Source organism: Lathamus discolor, chromosome 7 (assembly GCF_037157495.1).
Source record: "Lathamus discolor isolate bLatDis1 chromosome 7, bLatDis1.hap1, whole genome shotgun sequence".
Taxonomy (NCBI): domain Eukaryota; kingdom Metazoa; phylum Chordata; class Aves; order Psittaciformes; family Psittacidae; genus Lathamus; species Lathamus discolor.
The window spans coordinates 19,808,144-19,835,276 of record NC_088890.1 but is presented as its reverse complement, the minus strand read 5'-3'; the positions used below and the strand labels follow the sequence as shown (position 1 = coordinate 19,835,276).

The following is a 27,133-nucleotide window of genomic DNA, read 5'->3' as shown; positions in this document are numbered from 1 at the left end:
CTGCTTTGAGCAAGTTCTAGCTTTTTCCTCCTCTGTTAGTAAGGTTTAGGGATAGTGAAGTAAATTTGTTCTTTTCCCCTGTAGCTGTTAAAGAAAATGCCTTGGATGCTGTGAATTGTCAGCTGAAGCACTCAAGTATTAACAACACACTGGCCAGCTTCATAGGTAGCTGTTCTTGCCAATGTAACTATAAAGAGAAACCTAAGAAAAAGAAACCCAAACAACACTGCCTTCCCGTTTTGCAGCAGTTATTTTCCCCTAGCCAAGAGCTTGTCTTTAAGACCCACCTCTAGCACATTTTTCCCCTCATGGCTACCCAAGAAACAGCGCTGCGATGGAGCACTTCCCTCTGGATACTCAGCCTGTGTCCTCAGCACGTGCCAGAATCTCTCCCCATGGCTGCTCTCAGTGTCTTGGCCAGGACTCTTCCATGCTCCCACGGACCTGTTTCCTTCTGGGGACTCTGCATTTCTTCTGTTCACTTGGCATCCAAACCTAAATTCTTCCATTAACTGTCAGCAACAATAAAAAGCTGTTTTGGATGAAGATTTCAGTAGCAATAGATAATTTCCTGACTCCTTCATGAAGATACTTGGCTAGTGCCCTTCTTCCACTTGTCAAATGCTTGAGCACATCAATACTTAGTGCAGTCACAAGATGGGACACCTAAGCTGTGATTCCTTCCCTTGTTCAAGTATTTACAAGAGACTCACAGGGTTAACTATCCACGTATTCCTCTTCTTCCATGAGTTCTGCAGCCTGAGAAAGAGCCATAGGCCCTGTACTAGATGAAGTACAAATGTCTCATAGTGCCATAAATATCCGCCCCTCACTCCCAAGTGTGGCATCTAAACTATACAGAACTGGGCCTAAAACTCTCCCTACTTGTTCTGAAGACTGTCCACACTTGAAAAAGGGTGCTGAAAGGCAACAAAAATTACACTGTCCTAGAACATTAAAATCCTGCAAAAAGAAATCCCTCAGTAAATGTTGTGCTGCACACTCAGTACCAACCTCTCAAAGTTTCCATTTCCTGTGATTCAGGATTACAGCTGAAGTCTTTCTATTATTTTAGCCCATATTTAAGACATTGGAACACTTCAAGTACCAGATCAGAGGCAGATGACAGGTTAAAATGAGGATTTGTGAAGGGCTATAAATCAAAAGGTACAACAAGGAAACTAATCAAGAGAACATTATTATCATAAAACACAGTAAGAATTCTAATGCACAAAGCTCAATTATTTTCCCACATAATAAAAAGCTTTCAGCAGGAAGTTTGCATGCAATTTGAAGCTAAGGATAGAGGCATTTTTACTAGAATAATACTAAGTGTGAGTTGCTCTTCCAAAGTATTCAAAGAAATTTTATTTGTTTTATGAAGCACAAAAAACACAAGCATCCATGTAGTGCACTACTACTTCCACAATATTTACCTTCATACCACATCACTGGCATATTGTTTTGCCTCTTATCTATCAAGAAGTAGGATTTGGGGAATATATCACAAACCAGACTATTATTATGGAATTCATCAGAATTAAGAATTAGGTCTTACACACATGTGCAGAATTAAAACTTCTGGTGCAAAATCCACAGCAAGAACAGGAACGTTACTTCCAGCTGACTCCAGCGGTAACAGCCTTTGTTAAGTAGCTGGCAATGATGATGATGATGCCAAATATGGGATGTAAAAAATTTCACCTTGCCTGCAGGTACCATAGCTAATAAATAATAATAATAATAATAATAATAATAATAATAATAATAATACACTGGTTATATTTCTACTTGCTTCCAATGCTGCTAAGAGCATTTCTTTAAAATACTTCCATTCTTTGTAGTAAATGTAAATCTATGGTTCCTCTCATAGAACTGAGCAACTTAAATGCTCGCGTGAAAGAAAGCAACATTTCTGTCATATACCTAGCAGATAAATGGGTTTATTTGTTTAATGGAAACTATGACATTTCCTTTCAATACAACCCAACATCTGAGTTTAAGCCTTAAACATAATACATATATTTGTGTATAAATGCTCATCTCCCCAAATAAAATATTATTGGAGGAACATAACTGGCCATTACTTGACTAACAAAACAGCAAAATGCTCAAACAAAATAGCTCTGAACAATACTGAACGACAGTAAAAGTATTTTCCTGTTCAACACCAACATACCCGCCTCAAGAGCAATTCCTGCTCTGTCACACACCGTAGGTAATCTCTCTCCAGCTTCAAGCAGCAATAAGATGCAGTAGGTGGATCTTCTGAAAAAAGACTACACAAAACCCATTTTTGTCTTCCAGAAGACTTCTATGTCTTCCTCAGGTGTACTCAAGTCGAAATTTCTTACAGACATTTTCCAACATGAAGCAGTAATACCGATGGTATGCGTGTCAAGGACACCTCATGCCAAGCTCTCTCTAACTTCTATACTACAGGCATGATTTTCATCTTTTTAATCTCAGAACTGTGGGAGCAGTTACCTCAGCCCTCTCAGGTGCATTCATCTGTAATTCCCTATGCAGAATTTCAGCCGGCTGAACATTCACAGTAAAAATCACAAGCTGCCACCACCTTTGCGCAAGAAGGACAAGGGAGAGAAGCACAGAGCTCCAGATCACATGCAGTGTTGGCCGAACAGAGGCAGCTGATGGCTACAAAACCAGTACATTTAAAAGTATGGCACCTGAAACTCAGGGGAGTTCCCTTTGTAAATCTACAATTTAGAACACACAGCAACTAATCAGTTACAGGGAATAAAGGAAGTAAAACTGCTTTTAGTTTCGAAACAGATGAAAAACATCATTTCCAAAATGGTCTGAACAAAAGAGTCAAAATACAAGATTATTCTTCCAGGAAAGCCTCTTGAGAGTAATTCTTAATCACTACATTGCTGAGTTTGTCCATTTTAACAATTAGCATCTATGAAAGCTGGAAAACTTTAAAGTTTTCCAGCACTTCTCTTATTCCCTACAAAACCACAAAGTAAAAATGACATCATCTTGGAAAGTGATGCCATGCAGTCATGCAGATACACAACTTGATCATTTTTCCTTTGAAGTCGTTGCAGACACAATGCATTAGACTCCTGCTAGACAGCTGGTGTGGCTTTGAAAAAGTCTTTCCAAAGGCCTATACTTGAAGCAGATTTTTGCAGAGCTTAGAAATACAACTGCACCATCCCTACTGATCCCACATGATGAACGTCTGGCCTCTACATGGCAGGCAGGCCCTTTCTGTCCGTGACAAGAACAAATACCTAGGTCTATGCTACTGTAGTAACTTCACTGACTCAGTTCACTACAGCTCCACTGTTTTGTCCAAATACTTGATAGTTAACTGAACATTATCTTTGCCTGCAAGTCATCTCACAGCTCTCGCTAGGAGGTTTCCAGATGTTAGTTTACAGCTGTTTCGGGTTTTATTTTGTTGTCTTTTATAAAATTGCCAGCTCTTGTTCTAATTCCCTTCAGCCTTTTTTGAATTGTAGGGACATCTCCAATATTTCCATGAGAGAAAAGCTCATTCAGAACCTTGTTCAACGAACCTGCATTGTGTCAGAGTGACAAGCAGAACAGCCAAAGTAAAATACTTTGTTTTCTGTGTAAGGAAGCTAGAGCTTATGAAGCACAAGTACTTAAATTAGGAGCAAGTGCTACCTTACAAAGCAAGGCCAATATTTCCGCTACTGGAAACAGGCATAGCTATCTCCGTTTAGGCAGATATACCACTGCAGGGTTCAAAACCAAATCCATTACCAGTATTGAACACAGATTTAAAATTAAATCCTCCTCTGTCTTCCTTTGCACACCCGCATTTTTGCAGACAATTCTTTCAAACATGACATTCCCCAAATGTGGCTAATTTTGTTAGCCCAGTCTTCTAAATACTCCATATCCTATGAAAGAGCTGCATTTCACGTTTTGTAGAGAAGAAAACAGTTTGGGAATCCAGCTTTCCTCCGTAGGTTCAGTTCTTCCTCCCTCCTTGTGCAAGCTTTGAAATAAAATAAATTCCAGGGTTTTATCTAGCTAGAAATGTAACACTGTTGGGTTTGGGGGGGTTTTGTTTTGTTTACCATATCCTTTAATAAAACATCCTTTCACTTCTGATTCCCAGAAGCTCCTAAGATTCTTAAGCAGTTCAATCATTTTATCTTCCAGGAGTATTACTGCTGCCTATGAAGATTCCAGGGGGCTTTGACAAAAGATGTAGGGAAAGAGAAGAGTAACAGCGATCTAGAACAACATCATATACACAATATTATTAGCATTATCAGTGTTAACATAAGATATTCAGAGTGAAGAGTATATTTTCATTCAATCTAAACATGAAACTCTAAACAAGCACACCTGGATTGAAGGAAAAGGCAAAATACGTATTTATCCTGGGACATTGGAAGTCAAACTGCAAGCAAAAAACCAACTTCCAAGGATGGCTGACACCACATTAAATTGCACTGAGTAAAGCACAAAAAGCTAAGTGAATGTGACACTGAAGAAGATCCATCTTACCCTTGTCAGACATACTTTTTGATACAACTAACCCACAGCTACGAATTTTCCTCTCCATCTGCTAGCCTAGCACTCTCGGTGCTTTATTTAGGTGACTTGGTCATTTAAGATTCTTTTATTAGAATAAGTGAAATAAAGTTGTCAGCTCTTCAGGGGATGTCAAGGTGGCACTTATCAGTTGCTGATTCAGACTTATAGAAAGGTCAAATTGTTGAGCAAGGGTTTCTGTAGGCTGAAGCTTCTGTATTTTCCCTCCTCCTAGAAGGATTAGAGCAAAGCCATAAGTACACTGCCCAGAAGGACGAGTGTGAACAGCAGACTCAAGCAGTAAATTGCAACAGACTCCCAGCTGAAAAGTAGACCCAAGCAAACGAGCTCTCACATAATAACTTCCAGCAATATCATGTTTTCTGATGATAAACACAGTTGTCTGTGAAGGTTTAGGCCTATTTCATCCTCTTGACAGATAAACCCTTCTGGAAAAGCAAACTCCTCCAGTGAGCCACTGGCACCTTGGACACTCTGTTGTACAAGAGTTAATCTGAAACAATATTGGACAACATCATTGCCTGTTAAGAAGAGCGTTTATTACTGAACTCTGGTTTGTTTCAGAAAGCCTGGAGACTGTTCAGTACCCTGCTATCATAATGTTGATAGTGGTCACAAATCCACAGTTAGCTCCACATATTTAATAGGGAATTAACTAATGCAATTTTGTCTCCCCGAACAAAAAAGCCCCTAAAACCCAAACAATTTTTCCTACATTAATTACACCAACTGCACTGCAGAGATCAAGCCAATGGTGGGCTCTTTTTATACAAACTAAGCTCCTTTCACCCACTGCAATATAACAGCCAAACAGAAACAAAAGCTGTTGCAGTGCAGAATTTGCCATTACATTCCCTGTTACACATCTCCCAGCTCAGCATGAGCTATACAATAAGACCGCAGCTTGTGATAAACTGAATGTATTAATTAATTTTGGCTGCCAGCTCACCTTACTTGCACAGAGTGACTTGATATTAAATAGAGTGTCAGGTGTTCCCCTCTGAAAAGACATGGACATGCTTATTAATTAGCTTTGCCTGCCAACTCACTTTAATGAGTTGTTGGATTACTGAATAAACCAGTGTTTGGCTTTTCAGTAAGGTTACTTTGTACTGAGCCTAACACTTTACTGCTAGACTATTATCTAGTCTTCCCTCTTGCCAACACATGCTATTAACGCTCACTCAGTTCATGCTGAAATGTATTTGAATCCTTAGATTACCAACCTACCAGAGCATCCTACTGTATTTTCACTTCCAAACACTTTCTTCTGTATCTTCCCAGCCTTTATAGCTCTTCCAATGTACTACAGACTTTAAAGCTATTATTTTTTCCTTTAATTAGTCTTTTACGATGTTGGAAACTGAGTGGGAGAGTAAAGAGCACTGATGTTCAGGCAGAAACAAAGTTCCCACTACGAACTTTGATTTGGAAAGAACTCTTAGGAGTATGTCTCTGTTGACTACTAGAAGAACTACCTGGCTTACTTGGCTTTACACACTGAACTCAGTATAACTAATTAAGGCTCTATAAATTGCTATTCCAGAGTCCTCTTAGTGCTCAAAAGCAAAATTATCTTGAGTGCTTTTCAATAAGCACAATGAGGCCTTAAGTAGGAAACAGTTGACTTTAAACTGCTTGGTAAAATAAAGATATTTTAAATAGAAAAGTATATGCTCATATTATACTTTACCATTTTCAACATTTTCCTATCAAAAATGACTAAGATATTAAAGTCTTTTGACAGCTATTTTTTTTAATAATTACGTCTTGATTTCTTAACCTCCTCGAAGCATCAAAATCCATTATTTTTAACAATACTGTAAAACTGTATCAGTTAAAAAGACCGTGTCATAAACACTGAATGTTAAATTAACAACACCATTGCTAGAAAGTATTTCAAATTATTGTGATATGCCCAAAACTCAAAATTTATATTGTTTTGCTTAAGAAGAAAAGAGAAATTTCACTGACTTGAATAAAGGGTTAAATCAGGAGACAGAACTTGATAAAAAAACACTTGTGTGTCTGAAAACATGAACACAAATAGCCAAATTTTCCTATCATTTAAACTATGGAACTTCACCCTGTAACTTTTACACTGAATTCTATCACGGGGAAAAGTGGCAGAAGTTTTCATAAATCATTTTTTGCAAAAATATTTTTCTTGAAAGCCTTTCCAGCAAACAACTACTTCCATTCATTTCTTTAAAGATTCAGAAATTAAAACTGATATAATTTTAAATGGTATGAAAATTACTGTGTAAGTTGTTGTTTTTTTAAAGCCAGAAGCCAAGTCTGACAAATGCTGGTCTTAAAATAGTATCACCTGGAGGCTGGTACATACATTTATAGAAGACCAGTTACTCATTTGATACCCCTCACTCAATTGCATCAATTCTATTTAATATCTCAAATATACTTATTCACAGTCATGCTGAAGTGTTTACCAGTCAACATCAAATCTGCTGCCAAGATTTAATACTCAGCATAGACATAATCGACCAGTTGTACCATCACCACCAATCTATAGAGCAACCTAAGAAGATACAGAAGATCCAGTTCCAGTTCAAATCGGAGAAACAGCACCAAGCAGATAAAGGAGATACCGTGCTGCACAAAGGCCCAGGTTCACATAGGACAAGCACGTTTTCCTAACAGGAGGGAGCTCAGAAGCTAGGATCGGTGTGTGCCTTCCTCCAGCTCTGCTCTCTGGGCCCGCTCCTGTACCCAGAAGGCTTGAGGGCACCTTCTCCAGAAGCCCTGACCTTCTTTCTGGAGTAAAACTGAGCCACTTTTCAGAAAGATCCTGTACATACAGGAATCCATTTTGGAGATTTCTGCATTTTTTCTACTATGGTAAAAGTAGTAGGAGGACTTACTTAAAAATACCTAACTGGGGAAAAAAAAGTCCTAATGATTAAATAATGCTATACTGCCCTACTGAGAACCACGTTTCTGGAGAGGGATTTGTATGGTACAAGAGACAGGAACCCTAACAAACAGTTTAAACCTGCTCGCCCAGCAGACAAGAGAAACCAGTCAGCAGTCATGATTCCTGTTTAACTACACATATGCTAGTGATTTTACTCACATTGCAACACCAGCAAGAAGCAGTCAGCCATCACCTTGGTAATCCAACAAGGTTACCGTGACTTTCACAGACAGACCCAGGCATATAAGACTATCAGTTTTTAATGACAAAGTGGACTCTTTTGAAACACTTGAAGATGAAAATAGGTTTAAGTCTATTCCCTCCTCCTGCCACCCAAATTCAAATGCAGCTGGCAAAAATTTCTTCTTACAAGGTATCATGGCAACCTCATGAAATTGAATCCGTAAGAAGTCCAGGAAGACTGAAGAAGTCCCCCAAATAAAATTCAGGACTTTAAAGCAACAGTGCAAGTTAAATGGCTCAAAATAAAAGAGAGGAAGAAGGTCTCACCAGATCATGATGAGATAGTGACATTGTCAAACAAGAAATCTCAGTGTTTCCAAACTGGGTACCAGATTCAGGCATTCCTTTTAAATACCTCATTTAAAATCCAGGTTTCTCTCCTTACACGAACATGGCCAGACAGAAAAGACTACAAGCTTGAAAAAGCACTGCCTGATTCTGCAGGAGGTCCCAGCAGTCACCATTACCCCAGGAACAGCAGCTCCGAGCGACTCATAGGAGCACAGCTGGCACAAGCCCTGAAGGGACATCTCATGTCCACAGACCAAGGTGAGGTGTCCCTTGTACCAGCTACTGAGCATGGGAACATTTAGAATCATAGAACAGTTAGGGTTGGAAAGGACCTCAAGATCATCCAGTTCCAACCCCCCTGCCATGGGCAGGGACCCCTCACACTAAACCATCCCACCCAAGGCTCTGTCCAACCTGGCCTTGAACACCGCCAGGGATGGAGCACTCACAGCCTCCCTGGGCAACCCATTTCAGTGCCTCACCACCCTAACAGGAAAGAATTTCCTCCTTAGATCCAATCTAAACTTCCCCTGTTTCAGTTTGAACCCATTACCCCTTGTCCTATCACTACAGTCCCTGATGAAGAGTCCCTCCCCAGCATCCCTATAGGCCCCCTTCAGGTACTGGAAGGCTGCTCTGAGGTCTCCACGCAGCCTTCTCTTCTCCAGGCTGAACAGCCCCAACTTCCTCAGCCTGTCTTCATGCAGGAGGTGCTCCAGTCCCCTGAGCATCCTCATGGCCTCCTCTGGACTCGTTCCAGCAGTTCCATGTCCTTTTTATGTTGAGGACACCAGAACTGCACACAATGCTCCAGGTGAGGTCTCACAAGAGCAGAGCAGAGGGGCAGGATCACCTCCTTCAACCTGCTGGTCACGCTCCTTTTGATGCAGCCCAGGATACGGTTGGCTTTCTGGGCTGCGAGCGCACACTGAAGCTGGCTCATGTTCATTTTCTCATCAACCAACATCCCCAAGTCCTTCTCTGCAGGGCCGCTCTGAATCTCTTCTCTGCCCAGTCTGTAGCTGTGCCTGGGATTGCTCTGACCCAGACGTAGGACCTTGCACTTGGCATGGTTGAACTTCATAAGGTTGGCATCAGCCCACCTCACAAGCGTGTCAAGGTCCCTCTGGATGGCATCCCTTCCCTCCAGCGTATCAACCGAACCACACAGCTTGGTGTCATTGGCAAACTTGCTGAGGGCGCACTCAATCCCACTGTCCATGTCAGCGATGAAGATGTTGAACAGGACCGGTCCCAACACCCATCCCTGAGGGACACCACTCGTTACTGGTCTCCAGCTGGACACTGAGCCATTGATCACAACTCTTTGTGTGTGGCCATCCAGCCAGTTCTTTATCCACCAAGTGGTCCACCTATCAAATTGATGTCTCTCCAATTTAGAGACAAGGATGTTGTGTGGGACAGTGTCGAACACCTTGCACAAGTCCAGGTAGATGACATCAACTGCTCTGCCCTTGTCCATCAATTCTGTAGCCCCATCATAGAAGGCCACCAAATTGGTCAGGCAGGATTTCCCCTTAGTGAAGCCATGCTGGCTGTCACCAAGCACCTTGTTGTTTTTCATGTGCCTTGGCATGCCTTCCAGGAGAATGTGCTCCAAGATTTTGCCAGGCACAGAGGCGAGACTGACTGGTCTGTAATTCCCTGGGTCATCCATTTTCCCCTTCTTGAAAATGAGGGTTACATTTCCCTTTTTCCAGTCATTGGGAACTTCACCTGACTGCCATGATTTTTCAGATATGACGGCCAGTGGCTTAGCAACTTCATTCACCAGCTCCTTCAGGACCCGCAGATGGATTTCATCAGGTCCCATGGACTTGTGCACGTTCAGGTTTTTAAGATGGTCTTGAACCAGATCCTCTTCTACAGTGGGCCCACGCTCTTCATTGTCACAGTCCCTGCATCTCCCTTCCAAGACTTGGGTGGTGCGGTCAGAGCCTTTGCCAGTGAAGACTGAGGCAAAGAAGTCACTCAGAACCTCAGCCTTCTCCAGTTCCAGGGTAGCCAGTTCTCCTGATAGCTTCTGGAAAGCACCCACTTTATCCCCAGTCTGTCTTTTGTTTGCTGCATACCTATAAAACCCCTTCCTGTTATCTTTCACATCCCTAGCCAAGTTTAATTCTAACTGGGCCTTAGCTTCCTAACCTGGTCCCTAGCTTCCCGGACAACACCCCTGTATTCTTCCCAGGCCGCCTGTCCTTGCTTCCACCTTTTATAAGCTTCTTTTTTCCCCTCTAAGTTTCCTCAGCAGCTCCTTATCCATCCAAGGAGGTCTCCTGCCCTCCTGATGCACTTCCTTGTAGTTGGGATGCAGCACTCCTGAGCTTGTAGCAGGTGATCCTTGAATATCAACCAACAGTCTTGGGCCCCCCTGCCCTCCAGGGCTATATCCCATGGAACCTTACTAAGCAGGCTCCTGAAGAGGCCAAAGTCTGCTCTCTTGAAGTCCAGGGCAGTGAGCTTGCTGCACGCTCTTCTCACTGTCCTGAGGATCTCAAATTCAACCATCTCGTGATCACTGCATCCAAGGCTGCCCTGGAGCATCACATTTCCAACCAGCCCCTCCCTGTTGGTGAGCATGAGGTCAAGCATGGCACTCTCCTTGTCGGCTCCTCTATTACTTGCAGAAGGAAGTTGTCTTCCACACAATCGAGGAACCTCCTGGATTGCTCATGCCGGGCCATACTGACCCTCCAACAGATGTCAGGGTGGTTGAAGTCTCCCATGAGAACAAGGGCCCGTGAGGGTGAGGCTTTTCCTATCTGTCTGTAGAGTGCTTCATCCACAGATTCCTCTTGATCAGGCAGCCTGTAACAGATCCCCACAGTAATGTCTCCTGTCGCTGTTCTCCCTTTAACCCTGACCCACAAACTCTCTGTTGACTGATCACCTGTCCCCAGACAGAGTTCCATGCTCTCCATCCTATGCCTATATAAATAACATCTCCCCCTCCCCGCCTGCCAGGCCTGTCTTTTCTAAAGAGCCTGTAACCTTCCATTCCAACACTCCAGTCATAAGAGAAGGACAGGAGAGACAAAGACTTTTACATCCGGGAAATGGCATTGATTGTCACTGCGCAGCAAGAGCCAATCTATTTTTCTCCGTGATTTTGAGCTGCCAGCTGCAGCAAAGCTCATGTCAGCATCAATATCTTTGGAAAAGTGGGGCAGCAGAAAGCACTGCCAGCATCTCATGGCAAAACATGCCACACTGATATCCTTGTTAAACAGGATTAACATCAGGAATTAAAAATAACATCTAGGTTGGGGGAAAAGAAAACCTACGGCAGTGATTTCACCTTAAGAGTCTTTGTATGTTGGTAATGCTGAAACAGTTCTCGGCATTAAGTTATTTTAAATCATTTTACACTCTCCAGATCTTTTACCATGCACACACTTCAGGGCTGAAGGCAAAAAAAGAAATCTGTTTTTTCCAAGATGCTTATTTAACATTCAACACACATTAATAAAGACTTATATTCTTAGCTTGTATACAACATTTTGGAGCAGCTATGCACATGTGTGTTAACAAACTGGGTGTGTTCTTTGTCCTCTACTAATCGGTCACTTTAAAACAGCCAATAAGACAATCTGAGACCGATGACTTCTGGCATGTGTTATTTCATATTTAAGCAAATGACTTCAGCTACACTATAGCATTAAACAAAACCAATCAGGAACAACTCATTGAGGAAAAAAGAACCAAGACTCTTGCTCAGCTAAACCTGTTTTGATTTCTCTGGCAATACAACATACTGCTCATATCCATCTTCTGATCCAGTGTGCACAACAGGTTTGGGTGACAGTTCACTTTGGGAGTTTCAGGTTATGGCTTTTACTTTGTGGACTGAAGCAGTTTAGCTTTCATGTCTATAAGCAGGTGAAGGCGTAATACAATCAGAGACTCCCCTGGGAACAAAACCAACAACATATTTATACATTTTTCCTTAGCTATCTTGTAAATCTTTTAGATTTATCTGTACAGGCCTCCAGCACCTGTAGCTTTGAAGCATCACTGACAGACAAGGCCAGCATCACAAAGAGCAAATTTAGCACCCCAGGGCCAGCTACAGCCCTCCTGTCACAGCCTCACACAGCGCAGTATTGCTCCTGTCTGATGTGCCCATAACACTGGTTATCACCAGTAATTCCCTTTTACGGTTCCCCTCAGCATATTATGTCTTAAGTCAGAAAAACAAGTGTCTGAACACCAAGCTAAGCACCCTGCTCTGCAGCTCACTTCACAGCTTCTCACTGCACTGAACCAAGAGAGAGGTCAGCTCTGTCAGGCTGCCCTTGCACCCTCCCTATGCGCCTGCACAAACCCACTGGCTTGAGAAAACAATAGAACAAAGGAAAAGCCTGAGTACTTCACCATCATCACAAGAGGGGTACAGAGTCAGCAGGCAAGCACGCCTCAACACTTGAATGGGTTTCAAACTCACACTATGCTTTTGAAGGGAACAGGGGTGGCTTCACCGTTTTGTCAGGTTTCGCTTTAAGCAAAAAACTAGACAGTTTTCAGAGTGAGAATACTAGGTTGGGACGTGGCCAGTCCTTGCAGTTGGGCATCCCCAGAGGCTGAAGGGCACTTCACTGCTTCTTTTAGCCTTTTCATCAATTATCACTCACTAACAGGAGTGTTCTTTCTGTACTCCAAGGTTCCCAGGGGCTGGAAGTCAACTGCAAGACTACAACTCAAGGAAAGGCACAGGGTTTAGTTGCAGGAGGGCTGCTGACTGGATGATCCCTGCTATCAGTGGCACACCACGCAACAGCCACGGCCCTACTGGCAGGGCAGAACGAGGATGTTGTGCAACAATATTTTACTACCTTTAACTTTTTTTAACTGATGGCAAAAATAAATGGGGGAGTGGGGGGGGAAAGCCCAGTCGACCACCAGGGGGTCAGAAAGGAATTATCATTCCTTTATAATTCAGTCCCTGTACAAGACTAAAGCGCAGGAAGCACAGAGAAATGCAGGACTCTCCAATTTGTCACCCGGACTTCCATACTAAAGTAATGACTTGAAACTGCTCAAAAAAATGGGGAAAGAAGTACTAGATTTTTTATATTGTTTAAGGAAAGAATTAACTGAGGGGCCTAGAACAATGCTTACGCTAAGTGCCAAGATTATCAATATAAACTCGCACTGTACTGTTAGAGCATTGGCCATACTCATGGTCTTCCTGTATTAATGCTGACATGATCCTGAACAAATAGCACTCAGCCTGTAGCATCAGAGCAACTATGCCCTCATTTAGGAAGTCAAAGTGAAATTCTGCTGCAGCAAATAGCTCCTTACTGAATGCAGTAAGGAAATTCTCCTCTCTCTTTTGTAACTGCTTCAAGGGCAAGCTCTCCTTTTCAAGAACACCTGCCAAGAAGTGGGCTATTCCCTATTTCCCCTCATCTCCAATGCTAATCAGAAAAGAGAATCATGACAGCTTTTGAAGGACTCTAGAAATCTGGTCTTTTTGTACCTTGGAGGACAATACCTAAGCTGCCCTCATTCTGAAAAAGACAGTTCCACTGTGGGAAGTGGTTGGGAAGAGACACTGACACAAAATGCGAAAGGAATAATCAAAGATGCAGCACAGCCCAAGGAAGCTCAGGTTTTCAAGTCTCTTAACAGAACTGACTCAGCTCACAATCCACACAGGAAAAGAGTATCTGCAGTCCCTGAAGAATTTCACTGGAAAGCAGGGAGGAAACAAGGGTTTAGTAAATGCTATTGTTACAGAAATAGCAGCTACATACACCCAGCTATTTCTATTACACAACAGAAATACTCTGCATTTAATATAATCTGTGGTTGCATTGCCAAGTTCTGGACTGGCAATAAGGATGGGACATTAAAAGTGCATTGTTTAACCAGCTCCAAGGCAAGGATAAGGAACGAGAATCCTAATGAGCATTCAAAAAGGACTTTTTTTTCTTTAAAAGTTAAAAAGAAAACTACTATAGCATGCTGCAAGCTATGGCAGACTGTGTCACCTATCAGCAGCGCATAATAGGTTCTTTATGTCAGAGACAGTCCTTTTTTCAGGATGTGTGTGGAGGCCACCTTTGTCCTTCCACCTCTGGGGATGCCCAACTGCAAGTGTATTTTCTAGAACACCTACATAGATACGGGTAAAGTATTACTGAAGATAGGGTAGAAGACAAGTCAGAAACTGTGAATGCATCACATTAAAGGAAATCAGTATTAAGGAAATGCAATTATGTTTGTCCTGGAAGCACATTAAGTTGCCTGCCAAAAATACATCTTTGGCTTTATTTTCCACTTCTCTCACCTTTATAAATAACAGCCATGTCAAACACCATCAACCTTTGACTTCTTGGAAAACAGATAGAAACAGTAAATTTGACCAGTCTAGATTTGAAGGATAAGTAGTGATTGCAAAAGGGGACAGGATCATTACTGCGTCTCACAGGCTTCTTATCGTGAGTCTGTTCAAAAGAAAAATAAGCACTCGGTCATGGTAATTCCTCTTGCAAGGCTACTGATCTTAGACTTACACATTGAAAACCACTGCCCCATTTCATCCAAAACCCTTTTTCAACCCATAACATGTAATCCTCTTCTATGAAAAAGAAACATTACTGTTATTGTGAAGACTGGCATTGTCACCACCTGCCCAACCCATAGATGATCCTTATAAAGACTTCAGCACCAAGGTTTCCAACTTGCCATGGCTCAGCAGGAAGCAGCATTGCTGCTGGCAGTGACCGCTTGGCAGAAAGTCTGGGGACACCTAACAAAGATGCAGGTAATGGTTTTATTTGTTGATCTGCAGGTGGCATTGGAAGGGGAACATTTCCTGCACTCCTGTAATTGTCAGCTGAGACAAGTGGTTAAGAGCTGTGCTCTTCCATTTCCTCTAGCAGGGGCAATCACAGAAGGATAAAACCACTGCATGTCAAGTGGTTGCTTTCCAAGGACAGCAACGTCAAGCAAAAACCCCTCCAGTCTCTCTGATAGACTGCAAAGACAAAGCTTAATTTCATCAAGGGCAAACTGGCTACATCGATTGGATTATTCATTTGGTTTAATGGACTTTGCTTTCCTCCTGCAGCTTTCTCAAAACAAGAACAAAATGAAGATAAATCAGCTCTCACTCCAGGCTGACACGCTATATATATTTATGGATTTCTAAGCCCTGCAACACAATAGAAGCAAGGTATTCATTATACAGCGTTTGTTCTCTGCAGTGCTGTTACTCTCGCACAGGCTCCAGAGAGAACAGGCATGATGGCAGAGGAAAGGCTGCCAGGGAGCTCAGCTCCATGCCTCTCCCCTCCCTTCAGGTCTTGCTTTACCATTACTGATAAAACACATAGCTTTTCCTTTCCCAGTACCGAAGCCACTTTAAGAGGCACACATCAAAGTGCCCACGACAGAACACACTTTTGATCCCCCAAGCGAAGGGCTAATTGCCTTCTTCTGAGGGAGCACCACTAACGCAATCAATTTCAGCAGCTGATGTAACTGCCAGAGTTCATGAAAACTAAAAATCACTTCCCCCATCATCATGTGCACAGTTGCTATTATGTTAAAGATCTGGCCTCATCTTTTTGCACACAATAAATGAGCTGGTTATGCCAACGAACTCAAACCACTATTTCTAACAGGATTACACATTTATCAACCACACCACATAATGGCAACACTTTCCATCACTTATTATTCTGCAAAAATGGAATGACACATTGTATTGCATCATTGTACTTAGATTAAGGGGCGATACAATTATGGCAATATATAACACAATACATTAACCTATGATAACCTCTTTAGAAAGAGGGAAAGAATTACTTGAAGTTGCTGGGCCAGACTTTCTTTTGACTTACAACACGTTGTAGTTGCAATTGAGCTGATTACAATGAGCAAACATTAGACCTGTGCAAACCAGGTGCAAAATCTCACACCCATTCATTATTCTGTTCATTGAAATCTGGGGTGTAACAACAGAATGTGTGTCGGTAGTTAGCCAATATTGCCTGCAAGGATTAAATGTACTGCCTCAAAGCAAAGGGGAATTCAGTTTGTGTGACAACAGTCTCCTTTCTAGAAGTGCTGCATTTTCTAAAGTAAGATAATTGTTGAAAGAAAGATGACATCCTGTGTAATCACATCAATAAATCAGCACTGGCCTCAGAAAATCTCTGATGCTAACTAATACAACAGGCAGAAGACATTCACTTGCTTTCTTCCTTTCCTAACCTGCCTTTAAAGCAATGCCAGTTACAGACAGAAGTTTTTTGCAAACCATTTAGCATTCTCAAAGGTGATCTAGCTTATATTTATTTTAAAAGCTTTGTGAGGAAAATGCAGCATGCAGTATTTCTCCAGTTTTCTACAAGTAAATGAACAAAGCCAAAGTAAATCAGCAAGTGGCAAGACACGCCAAACCCCAGAAACAAAACAAGCAATGAAATTGTACTTATCACTTTGAAAAATCAAAGCCATTCATTTGAGATGCTTATGTTTGGGTAACCTTTGGAAGAATGTTTGCTGTTCCATTACACAAACAATGGAAATATTAGATAAGGAAAATAACTGCAGTTGCCAAGAATGCTCCATGCACTCCTCTCAAGCCATTAAACATGTAGATACTATTTTATGGATATATAACATACAGCCTACAGCAGGGATGTCAAATGTCCAGAGTCATTTCCCCTCACCTCTGAGCCTGCCTGGCTCCCAGGAGCACGGTGCAGAAGTGCCTGACCCACCATGTGTACATGGCCCTGCACTGCTATACACGCCGAGATACAGAAACCAAAGAGCCAACTTCAACCTCACTAAGGCCAAGTATTACAACTTGAACAGGCATATTATATAGGGCTTTGAGACAATACTGCAGGCCAAAGCAAACCGCCTTGCCTCACATGAGTTATTAACACCCAACCACCTTGCCTAGAATTTTTCCATCTGTTCACAGTCTTGAAAGACCTACTGCAGTAATGGTGTTTAATGTGAACTTGGGTCAGACCCAGCATTTCCCCACACAACAGAGCTGCAAAGGGCCAGATAAGTAATAACTGCTTCAGCACTTTCCTCCACAGTGGGAGAGCTGGGGCAGGAGCAGCCCCACGCAGGAGGGGAGGCCCCAGCTCACCCAGCGTGTCCTTTCCCATGCTCACCACTCGTCCCAGGGAGGCAGGCACCATTCTGGCTTTTCCAGGCATGCCCCCAAAGGTAAAGGCAGCACAAATCCATCAGCGGGACCTGTCAGGGGTCCAGCAACTGCAACAGAATGTCAAAATGAAGGAGCGTCCAGAACCCACCTTCCCTGCTGGCTACCCAGCCTCACAGCGCAGCCATGCGTGACCTGCCAGCCACAGCTCCCAGGAGCAGGCACCGGCACGCAGCGGCTGAGCGAGCCAGGGGAGGTAACCAGTGTCCATAGAAGTAACTGCAGGAACATGTCAGGTTCTCACAAGTCCTCACCAGCTCAACCACACTTCACACTGCATGAATAACGGGCGAGATTTGAGTTTAAACTTTGGTAGTGGTTTATTCCCACGCAAGGTAGGACAAAGCAACTCTTAGAGGCCTTTGCCGGGACAACACCGAAGGCTTTTTTCAAGGGGGAGGCTGTTTTCATTGTTTAAAACAACCCTTCCATGTGGATAGAACATGTACAAATAAGGACCAGACATATACTTAGAGCTTGGCTTTTGGCCTGGGTGTGTTGGCAAATTGGCCTGAGTTATGTTTTGACACCACACATGAAGTTGAGGAACCAGACAGCATGGTGACCTGGAGAGGGGACGACCGGGTCTTCTTATACATCACTTTTAAGATGGAGTTTGAAGCTTTCCAAAGTACTTCAGCTCAGCCTCACAAAAAGATTTGTGGACAGCTACACAACATTTGGAGGTTTATGCGTGACTGAGTGTATTCTTTTAAAAACAGCTAAAATGATGCCATTACCAACGTCTTTATTTTCATAAACTGTTTCTGACAGTGTGGTTTTATAGATTTCAATCTCTGGCAATCCAGTATTTTATATTTCTATTTTAAACTTATTTGTCTAAATCAAGTTTGTTTCATTCCTTTCTCAGTTAAGTTTCTAAATTGTTTACATGTGTAGCTAATTTAACATATAGCAGCATTATTATATGTGGTGCACCTAACCGAAATTCAACCTGTCCTAGCAAGATCAGCTTCAAAACAGAATACCAAGTTATTAAAGTTGTATTTGTATAGAAGCACACTTAAGGAACCAAAACTAGTGAGTACTAAAAGCAAGTGCTTAATTTCGTTGTATTCAGTCTTCTTTTACCTCACAGTTGCATCTGTAAAAGGCAAGATTGTAATAATGAAAAATAAATGCTCTTTGTTGAATTTATACTCAGTCCATATGTATATGTAATAAACATGCATTTCAAAGGATAGTAACTTAATCTTTGTATCTAAACTAGTTATGATGATTCAGTCAACTTCTACACTAGAAATACCATCATTTAACTTGCTATTTGGCAACCCCTGGTTGCCATGAAACCTTTTTACAGTATCCTAAAAGAACAGCTGAAAAAATACAAAAAATCAAACTTACATTTTTCACATAAAACTGGATTCCTCCAGCTCATGTAATAATATTACATCTGAAAGCTCCTCACACGCTACCAGACCATTCCCAGAAATGGGGAGACTCAGCCTGTCAGGCATCTACTAAACACCTGCAGAAAAACTTCCCTGGTAGAGCTGTAACATTATCCCATTATCACTAACGTGTAAAGTCTTTCGGAGCTGCCATTTGAGGCCTGACTACATATATATCATCACTGGAAGACTTTGTTCTCTACAGAAAAATGAGACAAGCAGCACTATACACAGCTTCGCTTCTTGCACACACTGGAAATTCCTGCATCCAAGTATTTGAAGGGAGAAGTCACAGAAGTTAATTCCCTAAAGTATTTTTAAGAGGAGTAAGCATTCTGTAATACTAAGGCAATGTAGATGAAAAATTTACTGTAAATTGGTGCATACTACATGAAATTGTGGGTGAAATATGGGCAAGCATCAGAAAGACCGGATTCCAGTCTCCTCTGGCATTCATCCAACTAACTCATTACATTTTACCAGCTGCCCGTCATAAGGTATCACTAATCACAGAACCACAGGATCATTAGGGTTGGAAGGGGTCTCATCCAGTCCAATCCCCTGCCAAGGCAGGGCCACCTAGAGAAGGTTATACAGGAATGTGTCCGGAAGAGTCTGGAATGTCCCCAGAGCAGGAGACTCCACAATGCCCTTGGGCAGCCTGCCCCAGTGTTCTGCCATCCTCAACGTAAAGAAGTTCTTCCTCATGTTGAGCTGAAACTTCTCATGTTTCAGTTTATGGCCATTGCTCCTCGTCCTGTCACTGAGCACCACTGAAAAGTCTGGCATCATCCTCCTGGCACCCACCTTTGAGATACGGATGTGGATTAATGAGATCCCCTCTCAGTCTGCTCTCCTCTAAACTACCCCAGCCCACCTCCTGCTATCTCTCCTCATAGGATAGATGCTCCAGACCCCTGATAACCCTTGTGGCCTCTGCTGGACCCTCTCCAGTACCTCCTTGTCTGTCTTGTACTGAGGAGCCCAGCACCGGACACATCTCCAGACGTGGCCTCACATGGCTTCAGCGGGCCTCAGACTGCATGGAACATTACAGAGCTGCCACTACAGCTCTGCCCAAAGCAGGATTCAGCGCTGTCACTGTGCACAATGACAGATCCTGCTTGTTTTCTGTATTACTAGAATACGAAAGTGAAACTAATTGGAATAAAAGTAGTTTTCAAGCAAATTCAAGCAGAGACACATTTGTATTTTTGCACATAAAGTATTTCCATAGTTTGTTGTTTGGTTTCTTATGAGTCCTTAAATGGTAGCTATTCATTATAATATAATCACTTTAATGAAGGAAATCCCTCAGGCACAACTGAGAGCTGGGATCCACACTGCATCTACAGCTACAAAAGCAATCAAAGAAAATTTAAGAAGAGACTGAAGCCTTGCAACCCATAACACTATTAGTTCATTCAGCATGCAAATACTATTCTACTCAACATTCAGCAAACTTCTAAAGCTCCACCCTAAATTAACACAGAAAGCATCGGTGAGTGTATCTCCACCACAGGGTAAACCACATTCGAGTTATGCATAGAATACCTTACCTGGAGAAGTTCAAGGCCTTTGCAAGAGCTTCAGAAAGGCACCTTTAATACAAGTGATTGCTTCTACCAGTCCATAGGTGGTACATCAAATATTAATATGGGAATTGAATTGCTGAGTAAACTCCGAGCTAATTGCTACTTCTTACTTTCTAAATATCAAGTAAGCCAGTAAATTCGGATTAGACCGCATTTTACCAAATTATAACGTGCCTGCTTCCAGGATATATTTTTTTCCTGCTCCAGTAACTACTTAAGCCATACCACTCAAAACAATAAAGACTTCATGGAAACACACTCTGAAAGAGCTTAAAGGCCTGGGAAGAACCAAGTTCTACAGTCAAGTAATTTCTGCCATTCCATCCCTATTGACCCCGGACCCCTGCTCAGCAAGAGTTTATTTGGTTTATTGAAAGAAGTAGTGTCTCACAGTAACGCTTATTCTGATATTCCTCATCAAATTGTGTAAAACGTGCAGCACTCCAGACAATAAAAAAAGCAGCAGTTGAGTTAATTGTGCTTCACCAAAATTGCACTGGTTGGAAAAGTGATTTTCAAGCATAGCAGCAAAATATGGGATTTCATAAAGATATTCCATGGGGAATCCACGGTTTGTTGCGAATACCAACAGATAAAACTCTGTGGGAGCCTACGTCAATAATTTATTTGTAAGTCACGTATACTTGCTGCTAAAATTCCATTTCCACACAAAAAACTGTTATGTTTCTTTCCTCTAATAACAGTCCTATTTTCAAGGATACCCTTTTCACTGTATTTTAACTTTCTATGCTGTGCTTGGATACAAGAAAAACAAGAGCTAGGGACTTATATCTAAGCATATGCTTATATTGACATAAGCCTTTAGTTTTTTCTATGGACTTCTTATGGATATACTTTCTCTCAAATGAAAATTTCCGAGTTTGACATGACATATGTTAGACAGATTCACCCCTAAAATGATTTTTCCAAGCAAAACAAACAAGATGAAACCCCAATATGACTGGGAATTCCCATTATGTGCTCTAATTCTGAATTGAAACTCAGCAGAGTCTCCAGGATTCAAAGGCTATGCTGATTGCCATTTGAAGCTGGAAATGTTTTTTCCACAATGCACAAGTGATGAAGTGCAGGTAAGGCTTAAAGGAAAGTTACCTTATCTGAAGTATCAGATATAGATTACTGCTGGAGTCAGCATGCCACACTAGTTGGACGCATACACTCTGTTCCGATATGAGGAATTAAGTTTCCCTGATGTCACAAATTGAACAGATAACGCAACCAACATCTCCTTTGAAGTTCACATTGACCAGGTAATCGCTACAGCGAGTTGGCAGAACTTTACTGAAGTCACTGAAGTGATCTCGCCTCACCCAGATGGAGACTTCAGCTCTGACATTCTATGAAGCGCTGCAGGGTATTTAAGATGCTGAACCCCTAGAGGGATATTTATAAATCACTGCTTATTCTGTTATGGAAACACAGGGACCCTGCACTTCTGTCTGGAATTCCCCAGATGCATCAGAGATAGGTCAGAATCACTGCATATTCTCTATTGCTGCATATTCTCTGAAGTGTTGAATCTCTCATGTGCAACAGCTATTAGGCATCTGCACTGACAGGCATCTGGAAGTCCCAGACAAGCGGCAGGGTCTCAGCTTCCTACCTCTGCACTCCTACTGGAAGCAATCTCCAGGCAGGAAAAGAGGTCTGCCTGACGGATTAGAGGTTTGAGCAAGACGAGAAAAGGGGAGAGATCTGTCATAAAATGTTTGACACTAGTTACTCAGAAACAGTTAACTTGTTATTTAGAACACAAGACTGCGCGTGAACGCTGAAGCACTACCGAAGCTGGCTGTTCACTTGAATACAGAATTAGTTTAACAATCCTCTGCTGAAAAGATGCTGTTCAGAGCTTTATAGTTTATAATGTTTAAACAATAATGAGACTGTATATGATCAGCTGTAGGACCACAAAGAATCTACTTGAAGGCTAGGCAGTGATAGCTGCTTCTTTGGGACTTTTCAGCTAGTGTTATTTATAATCTCATACTATGTGATGCTACAATTGACATGTTTAGAACTGCACCACTAATTCAAGCTCTTTCAAGCATTTACACAGTGGAGGTAACTAAATAATTAATTTTAAAAAGGAAAGAATGGAATAAAACCAAGGTGTCTATGTTCTTAAAAACAAAAGTCATTTCAAATTAACATCCTGGCTACTTTAGAAGCACAGGTAAGTATTACAGACTCAAAAACTTTATCATCTCTAAAAGTGTTCATTTTCCTTGGAGATGAAAATACAGTGATTAAAATAGTATTCTTAACATTAAATAGAATTTTACTCTCACTAAAAAGGAAAGAATTGGTGAAAAAGAAAATTGCATGAGGAGAGGGAAATGTCCCACCATTGTCAATGTTTTCTGGGGAGATTCCTGGCATGAGTGTCGAAAACTAGATTAATGACTGATAACCAGGCAGAGAACTCCAAAACACACTTAGAAGGATACTTAAAAGTTATGATTGGTATTAGTAAACATAAAGTAAGGAGTTTAATTATGCATACAGAAGTCCAGCTAATACAAAGATCAATGCCACCATATATTGAGTGAAATATGATACTACTGTAAACCAAGATTAAAAACCACCTAATATATATATATTACATATTGAGCTACAGCATAACATAGCGTGTAACTCAAAAGGTCATTTCATATTCTCAAAGTGCTCAAATACCTCAAGATTCTTCTGAAGCAACTAGTCTCCACTTTCTTACCCTCAAGAGCATATATGTTAATGCCTCTTTATAATGCCATAAAGCAGGTGCTGATTCTTTGTCTGCCTTTAATGGAAAAATAAATGCATTTAGCTATTTGAATAAACTGCACTTCTTTTATTCTCATGTTAGCTTTACCTATAGCTAGATTGCTTTTACCTTTTTTCTCCAAAGACACTTTCGTTTTATTATCGTGGGCAAAAATGGCAGCACCATGACAATTATGTTCAGGTTTGAAACAAAACCTCTTTCTTTCACCCTCTGGAGAGCACTTATGCAAAGTCCCCCGTTCCAACTGAAGTGAAATACGCTTACCTTCTGTCGGTGATGTCTTCAGATGTCTGCAGAGCCCCTCTGTTTCCCCATATGTCTCTTTAATTTTTACTACTGCTTCTGTCCCTCGAAGTTCCATGAGGGAGCGCAGTTCTTGCAGTGTGCACCCAAACTCTCCTGCATGGTTGGCCTCATTTCTTTGGTTCTTGGAATAAAAATCGCTATTTGTCATGTCACCCATTGTTGCTGATTATATTGCTCCACTCGTTACAGTTGATAGAATCTTAAAACTGTTTAAAAATTGAAGGAAAGGAATCTTGAATTCCAATCGAAGAAATTAAAAAGAATCCAGTGTGTGTCCGGCAAGGACGTGGAGGATGCCTCTGGCGTGCAAGGTGTCCCTGACTGGCTAGTGGTCTGCAGGACGGCTGCTTTCAAGGCTGCAGACCAGCTCCACTCCATTCACCATTGCCCATTATGCTGCACCCAAGCTGTAGAATCTACATGGTCATTTCTTCCTCTGGACCTTTGGGAACAAGCAGAAACGACTCATTACAAGAGTGAGCAATAATGCTTTACAAAGGTGATATCAAATTTATTCTCTCTATTGTTGCAGGTTGAGTTGTCATTTAAGAAAAGCTATGCAGAACTGCTGTAGAGATCTGTTAAGTGCTGCGGGGAGTCAGAGCAAGGATAACACTAGCTCTGTTGCAGATGAAGCTCTCTGCAGCTGAAGCTAAATGAGATGGCTTATGAATATTAATAAGTAACCAATTAGTCCAGCATGGTAGATGCACCTCCAGTATATGCTCTAGTTCATACAGCCACATCAACCTTTGACAAGAGCAAAGACTCGCTCATAAGGACTACAAGGTAATTAAAATCAGTTAAACACTACTAGTTTTCATAATAGGTTAAAGCACAACTTTTTCAGTGCAAGGACAGTAGAACTGGTGGAAAACCTAGAACCACTGTTACAAATTCAGAGCACATTTACACACATTACACCTGGCAGCATGGCTTCCTGTGAAAGCAAGCAGAGCCCAGGGCAGAGATGCAACACCTGAGGTTCCTGCCTGAACATTCAGCACTATGCTCCCATGGCACTGTTTCCTGTCAGCCCAGCCCCTGAGCACCAGCACAGCTTCACCCCACAGCAGGGATAAACACACCCCCCAACACACGCGCAGTGTTGAACAAACCACATTTGGATCATCAGGGAGACAGCTGATGACTTGCCAAAACCAGCCTTTAAAAGCAGTTCCCCCTTCCTAAGTTCTAATGAAGCTGGTTTAAACACTGCTAAAACCAGCTATTATATTTGGCACAGAGTTTTAACAGAGATTAAGTGTTGCTTTTTTGCTTCAAGCGGGTTAGTGGGAGTGCACTGTCTGATTTATAGGTCTCAGAATAGTTTTTCTTAATAAAGATCTTTACAAAAGCATACTATCAGTTTGTCTGATAATGACTGACAAGCCTGTCATAGTCGATGTACTTATTTCGAACACTCTAGGTACAGCAATGCACAGTGGAAATGAGTACACACACAAAGGACATATAGAGGATGCTAAAGTGTTTAAAGTCCCAATTTTATATTTTGTAACAATTTTAACCTCTCTCCCACATACCAGTTAACACATAGGCTTGGTCTTTCCACTGCTCTAACTGCACCATCCTTGGTCCACAAGTAAGGAGGGTCAGGCCAGCTGTATGCACTAGTTCCTCTCTGCCAGTGCTGGTATCTGCTGTGGAGCTGTCTGATACACCTTGCTCAATCAGACAAACTGAACCTCTACCAGCCCTCTCATCTACAGAGGAAAAACTCAACATTCCTTTGATTTCTCTGAAGGAAGGAAAAGAAGGGGAGTGGGGAGGAGGGATGAAGGACCAGTTTTAACACAATATTACAGCTGCAATTAAAACAGCAGGCAACTGCTACATGCTTCTTCTACCTGTCCTATTTATTGACATATATTCCAATGGCAAGAAGTGCCAACACTGATTTGGTATCTTGCTTTTCAAGTTCACAACAACAGTACAATTTCTGCACAAAATGTGGCTTACAGTGAGCAACAAAGAAGAACTGGAAGTAGTAATTAAAAAAGGGCCTTTATTTGCCTAGCTATAGCCAAGGAGGAGATATTCCGCTCTGCCAGCAACACTCAGCTTTCCATGCTTGCACAACGCATTCACAGTATCAATTCATTTTTAGACAATTCCCTATAAAGCAAACATAAAAGACCTGACTATTGCTTTATCTGTTTTTAAACCAGATGGATCTGCATTCTGAAAAGGAATAACACCAGCCTGGAGCATTGTTTTGAGAGAACTGCAGGACAGAGATATCACACATACCCAGTAAAACAAACTCTGTCCCAAGAGCACTGCAGCACCACAACCTCCACTGATGATATGCCCTCCCTTTCCCAAAATGATCATTTCAGACTCTTTCTGGCTTCATCTATGAAAAGATGCTGCTGACAGTCACATCAAAACGCAGATACAGATTTGAACATGGAAAAGGATACCCAGGAAAAGGTTGTGAAAAAATGAGGCATCAATAATAATTATAATGAATAGCTAAAGTAACAGACTGGTGGTTACTTGCAGTAAAGGAATCTATTCCTTAGATGAGCGCACATCAAGATCTTGAACACAGGACATGTAAAACAGCCACCATGTTAAAAACGCAAACATGCCACTCTCCTAACAGAGAATTTACTGGGCTCTGCCAGTCCTGTGGGCTTTTAAACATTCCTCTAAAAACCGAAAACTGTTCAAAACAGCATTTTCCAAGGAGAGCTGTATCCTGATCTCATTCCAGATGCAAAGGGCACTGAACTCAATGTCAAAGATGTTTGCTACACGATTTTTCCGTGGAATGCGTCCACCACCCTCAATCAAATCATCTCTTTTGACTCACTGTGCCATCACTATACATTAATATATTAGCTTCTATTTTTAGAAATTCACTGTCATCTGTCAGCCACAGCAAGACAGGTTTGCTGCTTTTTAGCATGAGTCATCTGCCTGCTTAATTTTTAATTTCACCTTCAATTAAATATTAATCAATAAACAAATATGAAGTTCACCCTTCTTGCACTCAGAGTTTGTGCTCTTCGCATTCACCTAACATTCCAACACCAGGGAAACACCATCTCCTGGTTTTGAAAGGCAGATGGCAAAATATAGAAAGCACAAGGCATGACTAACATTATTCACTGATAGTGCATCTCTCATCCCCTGGAATGGGATATGGAGGTGTCACTCGATCCTTGAATCTCTCTTATGAGAAGCCCAGGAACCTTGCCAGGGAGCACATCAGGTGAGCATCACTGACACATGACCACCTCTCCCTTCCCCAGTGGTTAATATTCCTTTAACAAAGGCTGAGAAAAGGAAAACTGGAGACTGGCATATGGCTCTACTACCCCACCAGCAGGGTTCAGGCTTTGCATCGCTCAAAGAGATCAGATTAATACAAGTGGGTGAAATTTAGTGTCTTCTCTACAAGAAATCCAAGTATTGCATTAGGTTTGGGAAAGTTCACCACCCCCAAATCCTGAGAGTGCAGCTTCTGACACCATCCTAGCACACAATCATTTCCTCTTCGATTAGGTACATGTGTTCTCACCATTCCCTATGACAACAGCTTACAGGGAAAACAGTCCTCTATACACATGTTCAGCAAAAGAGAAATAAGTAACAGAAAAATTCATTTCACATACGATGTCACACTGTCCTTTCAGACAAAAGCAGTAGCTTTTAATGAAGTTTATTTCTTCATATTTACTCTTACTAATGGCTTCTGAAACAAGCTTTAGAAACATGAAATTTAGGTTAAAAGGTTCCTAAAGT

General features: G+C 41.7%; 1 protein-coding gene across 9 annotated transcripts in view; it reads right to left on the bottom strand.

The window, feature by feature from the left end:
- The window catches only part of ATP2B2 (ATPase plasma membrane Ca2+ transporting 2), a 388,712-nt gene that overhangs the window by 156,624 nt on the left and 204,955 nt on the right, over nucleotides 1-27,133 (bottom strand). For all 9 annotated transcript variants that reach the window (XM_065687047.1, XM_065687048.1, XM_065687049.1 and 6 more), the window contains exon 4: nucleotides 23,318-23,801. In XM_065687047.1, the coding sequence (XP_065543119.1) occupies nucleotides 23,318-23,516 (199 nt within the window). In that variant the 5' untranslated portion in view covers nucleotides 23,517-23,801. The remainder of the gene's footprint in view (nucleotides 1-23,317; nucleotides 23,802-27,133) is intronic.